General features: G+C 36.9%; 1 protein-coding gene across 4 annotated transcripts in view; it reads right to left on the bottom strand.

The window, feature by feature from the left end:
- LAMA4 (laminin subunit alpha 4) overlaps nt 1-13023 on the bottom strand; it is a 148881-nt gene that overhangs the window by 35956 nt on the left and 99902 nt on the right. For all 4 annotated transcript variants that reach the window (XM_063620074.1, XM_055261780.2, XM_055261765.2 and 1 more), the window contains exons 15-19: nt 11157-11298; nt 10439-10535; nt 6108-6224; nt 3788-3967; nt 115-254 (exon numbers count right to left, since the gene is read on the bottom strand). In XM_063620074.1, coding sequence (XP_063476144.1) covers nt 115-254; nt 3788-3967; nt 6108-6224; nt 10439-10535; nt 11157-11298 — 676 coding nt within the window. The remainder of the gene's footprint in view (nt 1-114; nt 255-3787; nt 3968-6107; nt 6225-10438; nt 10536-11156; nt 11299-13023) is intronic.

The raw sequence follows: 13023 nt of genomic DNA on the forward strand, positions 1-13023 counted from the left end.
CTACTGAGTTGGAGAATACAGCAGAAAGGTCCAGGCTCTGGAAGCTGCCCAAGCAGTTGGAGCTCAGCTTTGTGTTATTATTATCACTGACTGATGAGTCTTTTCATCAGTTACCTTGCTGGCAACACTTCTGGTCTGAGCAATGAGCTCTCGGATCCTCTGGATGCTGGCAGAAACGTTGCTTGCAGGCCGCTTCTGCTCAACTGTACGAAGCTGATCCAGGAGCTGAGGGACAACCTCTGTCAGATTTCTTACTGCAGTTAATAAAAGTTAATCATTTAAGTAAGTATCTCAATATTATATTTCAAGAATCAGATGTAGACAACAAACATGGATTACATATGGTAGAACTATGAGAAATTATTTTTAATCCTGCAAAATTAATAGTAAAGCCTGTAAGGTACACAGATGTGCTTTGATCAGGGAATAGGTTTAGGCAGACATCTGGGCCAGACGGACTCGCCTAGTTTAGGGCACAGGTGCATACTTCATTTGTTATATAACCTGTTTGTGTAAGCTCATACTTGGCTCAGAGCCACTGTTGTTTGAAAAGGTATAACTGCCCTGCTGATGCCACGCACAGGATGTGTGCTCTTGCGCCCAAAGAGAGAATGCCAAGGCTGCCTGTCTTGCAGACAGACAGAGGGAGAGCCAGGGCTCAACATGGCTTAGGCGTGCTGGTGCCCAAAGAGAGAGTAACGCTACTGACCCCCGTAGGGGAGAGCCAGTTGCCTTGAAGGCAGGCATGGGGGAGCCAGGAACTGGCTTGTGCTTGGAGAGAGAGAAAGTTAAGCTGCTGACTCTGAAGGCAAGGGCGAGCCGACTGCTCAGCTGTGTGTGGGAGCAGCCAGAGCAAGCAGCCGAGTCACAGCAGACAATGTGAGAGAGCTTCTGATGAGAGAGCTGCTGAATAGAACTACATTTCACCTGTATACAGCCCCCAAGTGTTCTTTCAGCCACCCACCCACTCCACTCAGACCTCAGTATGGGCTTGAACCTGACCCCGAGCATGACATTTGGCATAGTTGTGGACCTAACAAAGCCCAAAGCACAATTTGTTTCTATTTTTATGATATTTATAGTACTTACTGATCTAAAAATTGTATCTAGAGCAGGCTTTTTCTAAAGGGCAGGGTCCACGGTATATATACAAATGTTCCTTTAACCATATAGCACAGATTCTGTTTGCATTTCTAATATAACTGATGTAACAGGTCAAGAGGAATACTGGGAAAAAAGGTGGGAAGATTGTTTTCCAGAATGTCCATGCACACATCATGCTGCTGCTACCATCTCAGAAGACGGCACTAGATGGAGGAAACAGGTAGCACCCAGAAAAGTGGCAATTGTGCCAAGCTAAGGGTGGGTGGCCATGGTCTGTGGGCACAGACAAGGGTGATGCTACAAACAGATCATAGTGACCTTTTATTTCTTTTTACTCTTGGACATCTTGCTGGAGAACAAAACAACCTCTGAGTGTTGGGGGTTGAAGGAAATAGCAAAAGTGGAAGTGGCTGGAGTGGGAGATGAACACTCCCCTTGACTCAGTCTAGTGCAGCTGTGCCCCTCAAGGCTGCCACTGACTACTTCTTACATCATTTTTTTTTGAATGCATAACTTAAACACAGAAAAGAGTGCGAGTCAGATGGGCTTGGTGGCTCACGCCTGTAATCCGAGAACTTTGGGAGGCCAAGGCTGGTGGATCACCTGAGGTCAGGAGGTTGAGACCAGCCTGGCCAACATGGCAAAACCCCGTCTCTACTAAAAATACAAAAATTAGGCAGGTGTGATGGTGCATGCCTGTAATCCCAGCTACTCGGGAGGCTGAGGCAGGAGAATCGCTTGAACCCAAGAGGCAGAGGTTACAGTGGGCCAAGATCGCACCACTGCACTCCAACCTGGGTGACAGAGAGACACTCTGTCTCAAAAAAAAAGCACCAGTCATAAGAATACAGCTTGATGAGAGAAACTCAAAACAGAATGGCATAAATTTTTCCAGAGTTTCATTGACTGAACAGTGGTTCTTAAAGTGTGGTTCCCAGACAAGCAGCAGCAGTATCACCAGGAACTTGTCAGAAATGCAAGTTCCTGGCCCTGTCCCGAGCGCATTGCATCAGCAATTCCAGGAGTGGGATCCAGCAGTCTGTTTAACAAGCCCTCCAGGTGATTCTAATGCACACTAGTACACTAGTATTTGAGAACCATTGGCTCAGAGACGAAACACTTTTGAGGTATTCTCTTACCTAAGGGCAGGGCCATGGTCATTAAGCATTAGTAGCTGAGCAAGAGCAAGCCTATTCCTAGAGAAAAACTAAACTCAGATTCAGGAGACTATGTCAGTGCAGATGAAGGAAACATCCCTTCTCTGTACTTAGGACACACGATGTTTCTCCAGCGCAAGGAATAGAATTAAGTAAAATAATAGCAACTATCAGTTTCTTATACTGATTAATACAGAGGTAAATATTTATTGTTTGGATCACTGACAACAACATTTATTTTAGAGTATACTAGTCTTTAAAAACTAGAGATAATATGCTTAATGAATTATGTTGGATATTGATTATGGAAATGTTTATAAGACAGAGTCCCCCTGCTCCCTACAATCAATTCTCTCAGAAAAAGGGAGCCACCTTATATTACTTATAAAGTTTCTTACGTTATGGTATCCTCTTTCATTTACTTTGTTTTGAACCACAAAATGCTATTTGAGAAAAGCACAGTAAACGATTTCAATTTTTTGAAACTTCTGGATGCTTATTGGAATCACTTGATAAGACTGGTAAAAAATGGAAAAAAGATGTAACACAGATTTGGTACATATTCCCGAGGCAATATCATTATAAATGTAACAGTTGAATTTCATATAGGCAAATCTTTTAAAGACAAAATTTTAAAAGCACTTCCATGAGTGGTTACATGGAAGAAACGAACATATACTTAAAAGATCATTATAAAAGAGCTATTTTACTGTTATGGGAGTGCGTATTTGTAAATTGGAATAAAATTTGTAGTGACAGGTCATATATGGATTTATGACCTTTCTCAATTCAGATACAAGTGAAGGTAATATTGTATGCAAAACCATATTGGAGAACAAAAAGTTCTAGTCATGATTTGTCATGATATTGACAGACATTGCTATTTAAGAGGTTATGAAGGGATTGGATAAAAATCTGAGAATGGAAAAAGTGAAATTTCACAAGTACTGCCTGGTTCTAATATCTACAAAATAAGTTAGGTAGACATGAAAATATTTCATTTTCATTTCTATAGAACTGTATATTCAAGTTGGCCAACACGCTGTTCTTAATAGAAAGCTGGAGTTATGTTTGGCCGTATTCAGTACTTGTTGGTAATAACCTGCTTTCCTCAGATCAAGAAAAAGCAATGTTGCCTAGTAAAAGCAATGCCATTTAGTAATTTTTTTTCTAAAAGCTAAACAGTATTTTGTTAAGATTATTTACCCAACATTTGATTAACCTTGTTCCCTAAAGGATAAGTCTTACGTTGATACAATTGCTACCATACTTTCACATAGAAAAAATTATGACTCTTTACCAATCTATCTAGTGTTCATGCGAAATATATGTATGTTTCTCATATGTATTTAGACAGGTAGAGATAGATAGATGAACAGAGCAAAACCTTTTCTTTTTCTAAGCTAACTTCTATAATTTTCAAATCCAAAACCCAAATGAAGAAAACTGTTTTTCGACAAAAGATGTATAGAGTTTAATGGCCAATTCCTTAATTAGATTCAAATTGTGAAATTTCTAAGTGATACCTGCATCCCTAGCAGAGTCCACTGCAGTGTTGTAAGCAGAAGAGTCAAAATGTTGAAGATTCTGTGACCAGTTGGTTAGATTGTTGGCCATGGGGGCAGTGGCCTGCTGCACCTCCATCGTCGTCCTGTTGGCTTCCTCAGTGATCAGTCTAGACTGCCCCAGGCGCTGCTGGGCATCCCCTTTACACAGAGCACAGGGTCATTCACTTTGCAGAGAAGCTGGACATTTGTTGGGGAACATTAACACCCCTTTAACCCTTTAATGAAACAGATCTCACATTTTTGGCTCTTAAGCAAAAGTAAGATTTTTAGATAACCATGTGACTCACTGAAAACATTTCCAAATTAAGAGGTAAATTTAAAAAGAAGAGTAATTGTATTTCCTATAAACCTGGTGAGAAAGCCATAGAAGCATATGAGATTTTAACTCATAAGAGGTTTGTGTCTGAAATTAATTGCAAATATCACTGTCTTTTATGAAAAAGTAGGCTTGTGGAACACTTTTGCCATAAAAATGATTCTACAAAAGTTACTCAATAAAGAAAGGTATTTTTTAATAGAAAAAAAAAGCAAATTTCAAAGAGTTTTAGTAGTGAATTCCCATTTTTGTTAAAAATTACATCTTTAAAATAATCATGATGTAAATTTACAACAAAAAATTTTGCTAGGGGATGGGATTATAGGTGATTTTCTTCTTTTTTTCTTATCTGCATTTTCTAATATTTCTATAAGAATTATTTATTATTTTTATAAAAATAATTATAATTCATTTAGGTGACTTTATAACTTCAAATTTTATAAATTTGAAGTTATGCCCTAATTTGGTTATTGGATTGGTTATACGCCCTAATTTGGTTATTGGATTTCTTTGGCCTCAACTGTAATGTAATTAGAACTGTAAAACAATGATAAATTTGAAGTTATACCATCACCTAAGTGAATTATAATTATTTTTATTATAAAAATGATAATAATAGGTAAATAATAAATAATTCATTAAAGTGAGGATATATTTCATTTAGTCTCACATATTCTGGATTCTGATAAATGCTAGTTTCAATCCTGAATCTGCTTCTTACTGGCTGTGCCTGTTGCAGCAAGTTCCCTAACCTTCATGAACCTCAGGGTTCATATCAGCCTGAAGGCAATAGTGGTACTTATCCCCATGACATAAAGTATTAATATGGTTGGCTGTGTTCCCACCCAAATCTCATCTTGAATTGTAATCTCCATAATCCCCATGTGTCATGGGAGGGATGGGTGGGAGATAATTGGATCATGGGGGCAGTTTTCCCCATGCTATTCTTGTGATACTGAGTTCTCAGGCGATCTCATGGTTTTATAAGTGTCTGGCATTTCCCCTTTGCTCAGCAATCATTCTCTCTCCTGCCACCCTGTAAAGAGGTGCTTTCTGCCATGACTGTAGTTTTCCTGAGGCCTCCCCAGCCATGCAGAACTGTTAGTCAATTAAACCTCTTTTCTTATAAATTACCCAGTGTTGGGTATTTCTTCATAGCAGCGTGCGAACGGACTAATACAGCTATGTTGAACACTTAGGACAGTGCCCAGCTCACACTAAGCATCAATGAACAGTCATTCTGATGATGGTGATGATGAGGCTTCTCCGTGAAGGACCACTCTTCTGGCCAGAGCTTTGGTGCACTGTAGCACTGGAGCTAGGATTCGCTCATTCTAGTAAAACACTCATATGCTGCACTAGTGTTTTAACTTTCACTGCGCCAAGGAAGGCACATCTGCTTCCAGTCGCATCTATCTAAGATACCACTGCAGTCCCAGATTAAGCAAAACGTGTGCTTTTGTTTCTCTATTTGGGCTTGTTGGTCTCCCTGGTTTCTATTTGGTCTCTGGGCCTGTTGCTTATATGATAAAAATGACTTGACATGTAACAGAGGGAAGCTGTTTACAGCTGGGCCAAAGAAATCCAATAACCAAATTAGGGCATATTGTTATGAGGAAGGATGTTCATAAGAAAGCCATTACCAAACACTATAAACAGCATGATCCCATTAAAAGACACACACACACGCACACACACAGACACACACACAGAGGAAATGCTGGAAAAAAAGGCTCTCAAATCTAAAGGTCACCTCTAGGTGGTGTGACTACAGCATTTATATTTAGTTTCTTCTTTTTATTTTCTAGAACTCTTTTTTGTGATGAACATATTTTGTCATCAGAAAATAACATTTATGTATAAAAACATTGACAAATAAAGAATTACCTAATCCTTCCTTGAAGGTTTACCTTACACTCCAGTGAACCAACAAATGAGACTTCAATTCTGTCTGATGCTTACCTCTCTCTGCTGCTTGTAGTTGCTTAACGGCATCACTGAGTCTGGTTTTAAGGACACTTTTCCTTGCTAGGGCTCCACCCACACGCCTGCTAGTGTCAGCCACTGCTTCATCACTGCCTGTGGAGAAGCAGAAGAAAGAAGTACTAGTGGAGCCAAGATGCCTCGGAAAGGATTCCATTTCAACAAGGAAACTTCTCATTTGTACGATGCAGTCATCTGCAGTATTTGCAGTATTCTGAATACTCTGAACATAGATCAACAATTCTGGAAAGTAGCATTTAAAATTCGAGGTACAGAATTGCAGAACACTTGTAATAGTGCTTATGAGTGACTTAGGATGCCATCATGGTTGATTTCTTTGATTGAAACATATAGCCCTGCTGTGACTAATAACACCAAGCAGCACAATTGTTATAGAGCTGAAAAGAAAAAAATCTCTCTCTCTCTCTACATATATATGATAATGACTGGTTATAAAAATAATCCTTGTTTTCTTATTTGTTTCAATAAAATTTTAATTGCAATATAACATACATCTAGAAAAAGGCATTCTTTATAAATGCACAGCTTGACAAATGTTCACAAAATGAACACAAAACATAACCAGCATCCAAGTCAAGAAAATAGAAACTTATTACCACCTTTGAAGCTCCCTAGAGTCCCTGTGATGACCCGAAGATAATCACTTTTTTGAATTCTGTCTCCATCTGTTTGTGTCGGTTTTTAAACATTATTCAAAAGAGAGGATATGGTATTATAACCTTTTATATCTGTTTTAATTTCTGTATAGAGCTATAATACATCTTGATAATGTAGTTTATCTTCCAGCTTTGTATTTTTATTCTTCAAGACGGTCTTGGCTATTCTCGGCTTTCCCCTCTCATTTCTATATAAATTCTAGAATATTCAGTTCAGGTACTTTAATTAATACTGAATTAAATCTGTAGATGAATTTGGGAGAATTGTAATTTTTACACATTTTAATCTTCTACTCAATGAATATGGTATTTATTTATCATTTATATACAAATTCTTGTTTAGATCTTCATTTATTTAGATCTTTATGTGTAGCCTCTTTTATCAGATTTATTCCTATGTATTTGATGCTATTGCAAACACTGTTATTTTAAAGAGTTAATTTCCCATTGTTGTATATAAAATTAAACCGGGTTTTTACACATTGAATTGGTAATGTAGGGTGTCCTTGTATTGTTTCTAATATTAGTGGAAAAGCATTCAATATTTCCATTTTAATTGCTGAATATTATTTTATTTTTCAGATTATGGAAGTTTCCTTCTATTCTTAGTTTGCTGAAAGTCTTTTTTAAAAGTCAAAAATGGCTATCAAGTTTGTTAAATAATTTTTCTGCATGTAGTGAGATGATCATATGAATTTCTCCTGTATCCTATAAATGTGACAAACTACAATTGATATTTTAAATGTTAAACTATTCTTGAAATCCTAAAATAAACTCAAATTGGACATCATATATTGTACTTTATAGGTGTGCTAGATTTGATTTGCTAATATATTGATTAGAATTTTTGCATCTCTTTTTGTAAGAGAATTTGGCTTATAATTTTCCTTTTTAATAATATCCGTATGTGATTCAAGTAACCAAGTTTCGTTAGCTTCATAAAACAAGTTCGAGAGTGCTTTCTTGTTTTCTATTTTCTAGAAGAGTTCATATAAAAGTGGTGTTATTTCTTCTTTAAATGTTTAAGAATTCACTGGGGCAGCCATCTGAGCCTTGAGATTTCTTTGTGGATAGGGATCGATTAATGGTTAAATTTATTATACATATGTATGTACATACAGTTCTATCAGATTTTGTATTTGCATCAGTTTTGAGAGTCTTTTGCTTATAAAATTGTTCTTGAAAGCATACTTGTGGCACAGTCACTAGACTGGGGTTATCTTTGAGCAAATCCCAACAGGTCATGATGTAATTACCTCATCATCTGAACTAAAGGATCAACTTTGCCAGTAATTCTTCGTTTCTGTTTGTGCTTTAATTCCAAAGCACTGAGAATTTTGTTTCTTAACAAACAGAAAAATAGTTTTATCACTTCTAATTACACTTTTCTCTTTCTCCCCAATGGGACTGTAAATATACACTTCTGACGGCACCCTTTTGCTGTTCTATTAGGTAGTCTTGATGTGATTGGTTTATTGTTATCTTTTCCCCCCCAAATATGTGTATAATGGGTGGTGGTGTCATGAAGTACAGTCAACCAAATACAAGCACTTCTTTCATATTTTCTCTGGGTAGTGTGGAGAATTAGCATTGCGCCCTGCCTCCTTCCTCTTTCTAATTTCAATTTCCAAACATTATAATACAAACAATGTTTTAGCTCTTATTTTGGGTCTCATGACTGCAAAAACAAAAAAAAAATACTGCCTGATATTCGGAGAAAGAATATATTTAACTCTATATTTGGATCTCTTGATAAAAAGAGGAGGAAGAAAATCTATTTTGGGCTTGATGTTTATAAGAAGAAATGTTTCATAAGAAGTGTATTCTATTTGGAATTTACTGACTTGCATAAATATTTTTCATTTTGCAAATGAGTTAAGCAGAAGATTCATTTAAATAGCAGCTTCCTGAGATTATATTGACTATCAACTATTTGATATATAATGAAAACGAAAATTGGGAAATAAAGATTACTGATCATTGAAAGGAATTTGGAATGAAGAAAAGGTAATCTGAAATTATAAACGTAATTCAGTAGATGACTATGGTTTAATTTGAAAACCTGAATGTACATCACAAATGTGTGTATTATCAAAGGAAGACAGTCCTATAAAGTTCTAAGCCACACAGTACTAACTCCCTGTTTTTGTTCCTTTTGCAAATAAATACAGGAAGGGATTTGGCCAAATGAGATCATGAAATAGGTGAACAGGTCTGCAAAATATTCAAACAGGCTAATGCAGAGAGATTATTCAGACATAAAACATGGAACTTTGAAGGGATGTGGGTAGGGATTGATTAATGGTTAAATTTAAAATAGAAAAGTTGCTTTTATGAGGTTCAATAACTCAATAATGACAAGAATGAGAGAATATATTACAAGTTATCAAAAAGAATAAAATATTTAAGTCACTGTGTCATGAAGACTGACACATTCTGATCTTCACAACACAAGAAACAAAAGCAATACATAGATATAGCAACATTTATTTAAAAATATTTTACTGTTAATATTCTAATTTTTCACTACTGATATTCTAATTATTTTCCATAGAGTATGTTCAGGATAGACTTACATAATAAATTAATTAGACATATAATAATTAGACTAGAGAAACAATGACACTTTTTACTGCCTTTGTTTGCCCAGAAAAATAAAATAACAGTTGTTTTATGGGAAATAAATAGTTAAGTATCTGTGTATGAAAAGCAAAGTGCATTTATCTTCTCTATGTAATGGCTCTTTGCAAAAGAGAAAGAAAATGCATGCTTAAATGAGATTAATTACTTTAACAAAATTGGGTGAGGTTTTTAGTTTCAAACTTGGCCTCTGTTTTTAGGTGGTAGGTAGAAGTTTGCTAGATGATGAATTTCCAACCTCATTAGTCAATGTTCAAAAATCCTTAGGAATTAGTTCATTATCTCAGAGATGAATAATGTTTAGTGAATTTCTTAGTCCATTCAATTGTTTTTAAGAGTGATTCATAAGATTCAAAATTGTCTAATGCGATTTTGCTTTTATTTTTCCTTCCCTCTCTCACCCTTGGATGTGCACACTTTAGCAGATGCAAACACTGGCCTTTAGAAATGCTTCTTACCATATGGTTGTTAGGTCTGTCCAAAATACAGTAACCTATGTAGAACACAAACTCCAAAAAAAAAAAAAAAGCAAATAACTAGATGGCTTTGTGGTACCCTGTCATCCTAATTGACTCACAGAGATGACCCATTCCTTCATGGGAAACATTTTAAAAGGCCTTCGAAATTGTTCAAGAAAGAGGAAATTTTGTGCAATATTTAATTAGTGTTAAGTGTATTTTATGACATTTTCCCCTAAAAATTAGTATTTATGGTCAGTTTCTATTAATCAGCCTATTTGATTAGCAGGAATAGCCACAGTATGTGAGATAGCTATATGTTTCCATGTAGTTTACTACATAGCAGTTTTTTTTTTTTAAATCACAATTTAAAGCATCAAATCTTTGCTCTTTTGTAACTTGACTCTGAGCAGGAACTACTGATATGTTATTTAGTTATAATAGTATTCTTTAATCCTAGATTTGGAAATCTCTCTTTACACATATGAAAGGAGGGAAGCAGCTATAAGGGAGATAGGAAAGTGAAGATATTTACTAGACTCTGCCTTTGCTTGCAGTTCTCTGGCTTGATTGAGGAGGTTCTCACTTTCATCTTTATGGTAAATGATTTGAGTATCAATCCCACTCACCGCCTACAAAGGAATTCAAAGAAGAGGGTAAAAATGACAGCAAAAGAAATCAGCTATTCATAGTTGAAGGATTTAAATGACAGAGTTTATCTGCTAAACACCAAGCAAAATTCATTCAGCTTCATTTTCACAGCTTAAAATTAAGGTCAAATATGTGACCATGAGGAAGTAATGCCTTTGGCATTTTCAAGGTAATGTTTTTTTGGGAAAGATTCAGTGAACCTAGAACAAAGCCCTGGCCAAGGCCCCACCAAAGTGCTTGCCACATAGAAGCCACACAATAAATAATTTTGAGTTGAAAAAAAATCTAAATGAATGCATAAAGTATCTTATCTATCAGCAGGAACTAATTTTAAATACATATTTTTTTTTTTCAGGGACTTTGGCTAAAAAAAAATAAGCTGTCAAAGGAACTGGCATTTGCTGACTGGACTACAGCACATCTCGAAGAATCTGCAGACTGAAACCTTCAAGGTATTTATGAAATGGTCTTTCCTTAGTTCCCCTGCCCTTTCCACTCTTTCTGCCATTTGGATTTCACACTGGAAGTTCAAGAGATGACATCAGAAAACAGAAAAGCCAGTGAGAAAGGCAAGGTATAAAGAACTTTAAGGGAATACTCACATCATAAATTCGGTCAGTGGTGTTCAAAGCAAATTCTGCTGTTTCATTGGCTTCACCAACATAATTAACAATATTTTCATAGACATTTGATGCATCCAAAGCCTTCTGTACCAGCCCGTTCATATCTGAACTGTGCAACTTCCTGTTAATAAACAAACATTGTTATTTCTCCTTCTTACCTTCTTGGGGAATGGGGCCATGTTTAATGCTTGCTTTTTAAATACTTCTAGGATCACAGATACTTCCTTCCTGTTATTCAAAGTCACCTAGTGTGGCAAGGTTTTCTTGAGGGTCACACCTCCTCTGCATTCTTTTGTCTTTGCTGAACAGCATTTTGGTTCTATGACAGCTGCCTGTCTGGCAGTAGCAGCAGGAAAAGGGAATGATGATTTAAAAACAGCCCTCTGCACCTCTTCTAGCTGGAGTTTGTTTATGTGATGGAGGTCAGGCAGAGGAATGAACCCATTATGATGACTACCTAGTGCTTATCCAAATCAGCATTGTTATTTCCTTTCTGTAGAGGAAGCCAAGGCTCTAGGAGAGTATGCAGAGCTTGGCCAAGGCACCTATTGTCAAGGTTTGTCTCACTCCTGAGGCCTGGCTGCATCCTGGGCCTCAGGATTGAGACAGATCCAGCCCTTCCTCAGCACACAGCCCCACCTCAGCCCACCCTCACCCCTGCCCTTTCACACCATAGTCTCTGCCTTTGCCCCTCTCTGGCCTGTGTAAAGTTCATCCAACATTTACCGGGTACCCATCACACAGGGTACTTGCACACTTGCACACAGGGGCTAATAATGTGAGATATAACAGGAATAAAATATAGAAATGCTTGGTATACCATGCCTGGCATCTGGTAATCATCAGGGTTTATTATTATACCTACACCATTTCCTGAATTGAGATTTTAAAACTCTACGTGTACCTGCATAATTTATTTTATTGACAAATACTTCTACTGCCTCTGTAATAAAACTCTAACCTCCACTTCTGCAGTTCATCTAAATCCTTTGTCTTAATTTTATTCAGTCGTAAATCCACCAATTCCTTATTTTTTTTCTCAGCCCAAACATCGATGATTAGTATCATCACCTCATTTGTCAGTAACTTCCAGAAGGTCCTCTGTGACCCAGTATATGACACTGCAGATCCCACACTGGCTCCTGTCTTCAAACCGCCTGACCTGTTGAGCTCGGTAATTGTTCCTCAGTCTCCTGCATCCAGTTCCAGTCCCTGTGTGCTCCCTTAGAGGGACTTTCTCTATATTTCTTTGGCTACTTCCCTCTCTGTTAACCAAGTCTATCATCATTCTACCTCCTCTACAGAAGGGCTGACTCATCCATTAGGCACAGCATTTTCATTTTAATTTTTTTCAATCAGAAGAAAAAAATGAAGATAACAATAATAATGGTATTAATCTTTATGCCAATGCAGACATGAAATAAAAGCTTTAATTTTTCTATGGAGAAAGGAACCCACCAAGGCAAAAGTGCCTAGGGCCTATAGAAGTCATGGGGCTCTGCTCTGCAGAGGGGAGTCTAATCTAAATACTCACTACCTGTTCCTCCCCACAACCCCTTCTGAGAAAATGGCCTCAGAGAGCAAAGTCTGGGGAAGGCAGACAAGAAAACACTTTTTAAAAAAGGGACAAAAGAAACAAAATGTTACAAATATTTATTAATATTTTAAAATTTTGCTGGCGAGAGTGGTAAGATGTACCAAAGAGCATGAAACAAAGCCTTTATTACTTTGCTTTTAATTACTAGGCACAGAACAAGTACTATCTCAGTATGCAAATTAAACATGTGCTATTGAAATGGAAGCTTCTTAATGAATTTTGTTTATCTTTGTTCGAGCATAGCACGTA

This window comes from Symphalangus syndactylus, chromosome 2, assembly GCF_028878055.3.
Source record: "Symphalangus syndactylus isolate Jambi chromosome 2, NHGRI_mSymSyn1-v2.1_pri, whole genome shotgun sequence".
NCBI lineage: Eukaryota > Metazoa > Chordata > Mammalia > Primates > Hylobatidae > Symphalangus > Symphalangus syndactylus.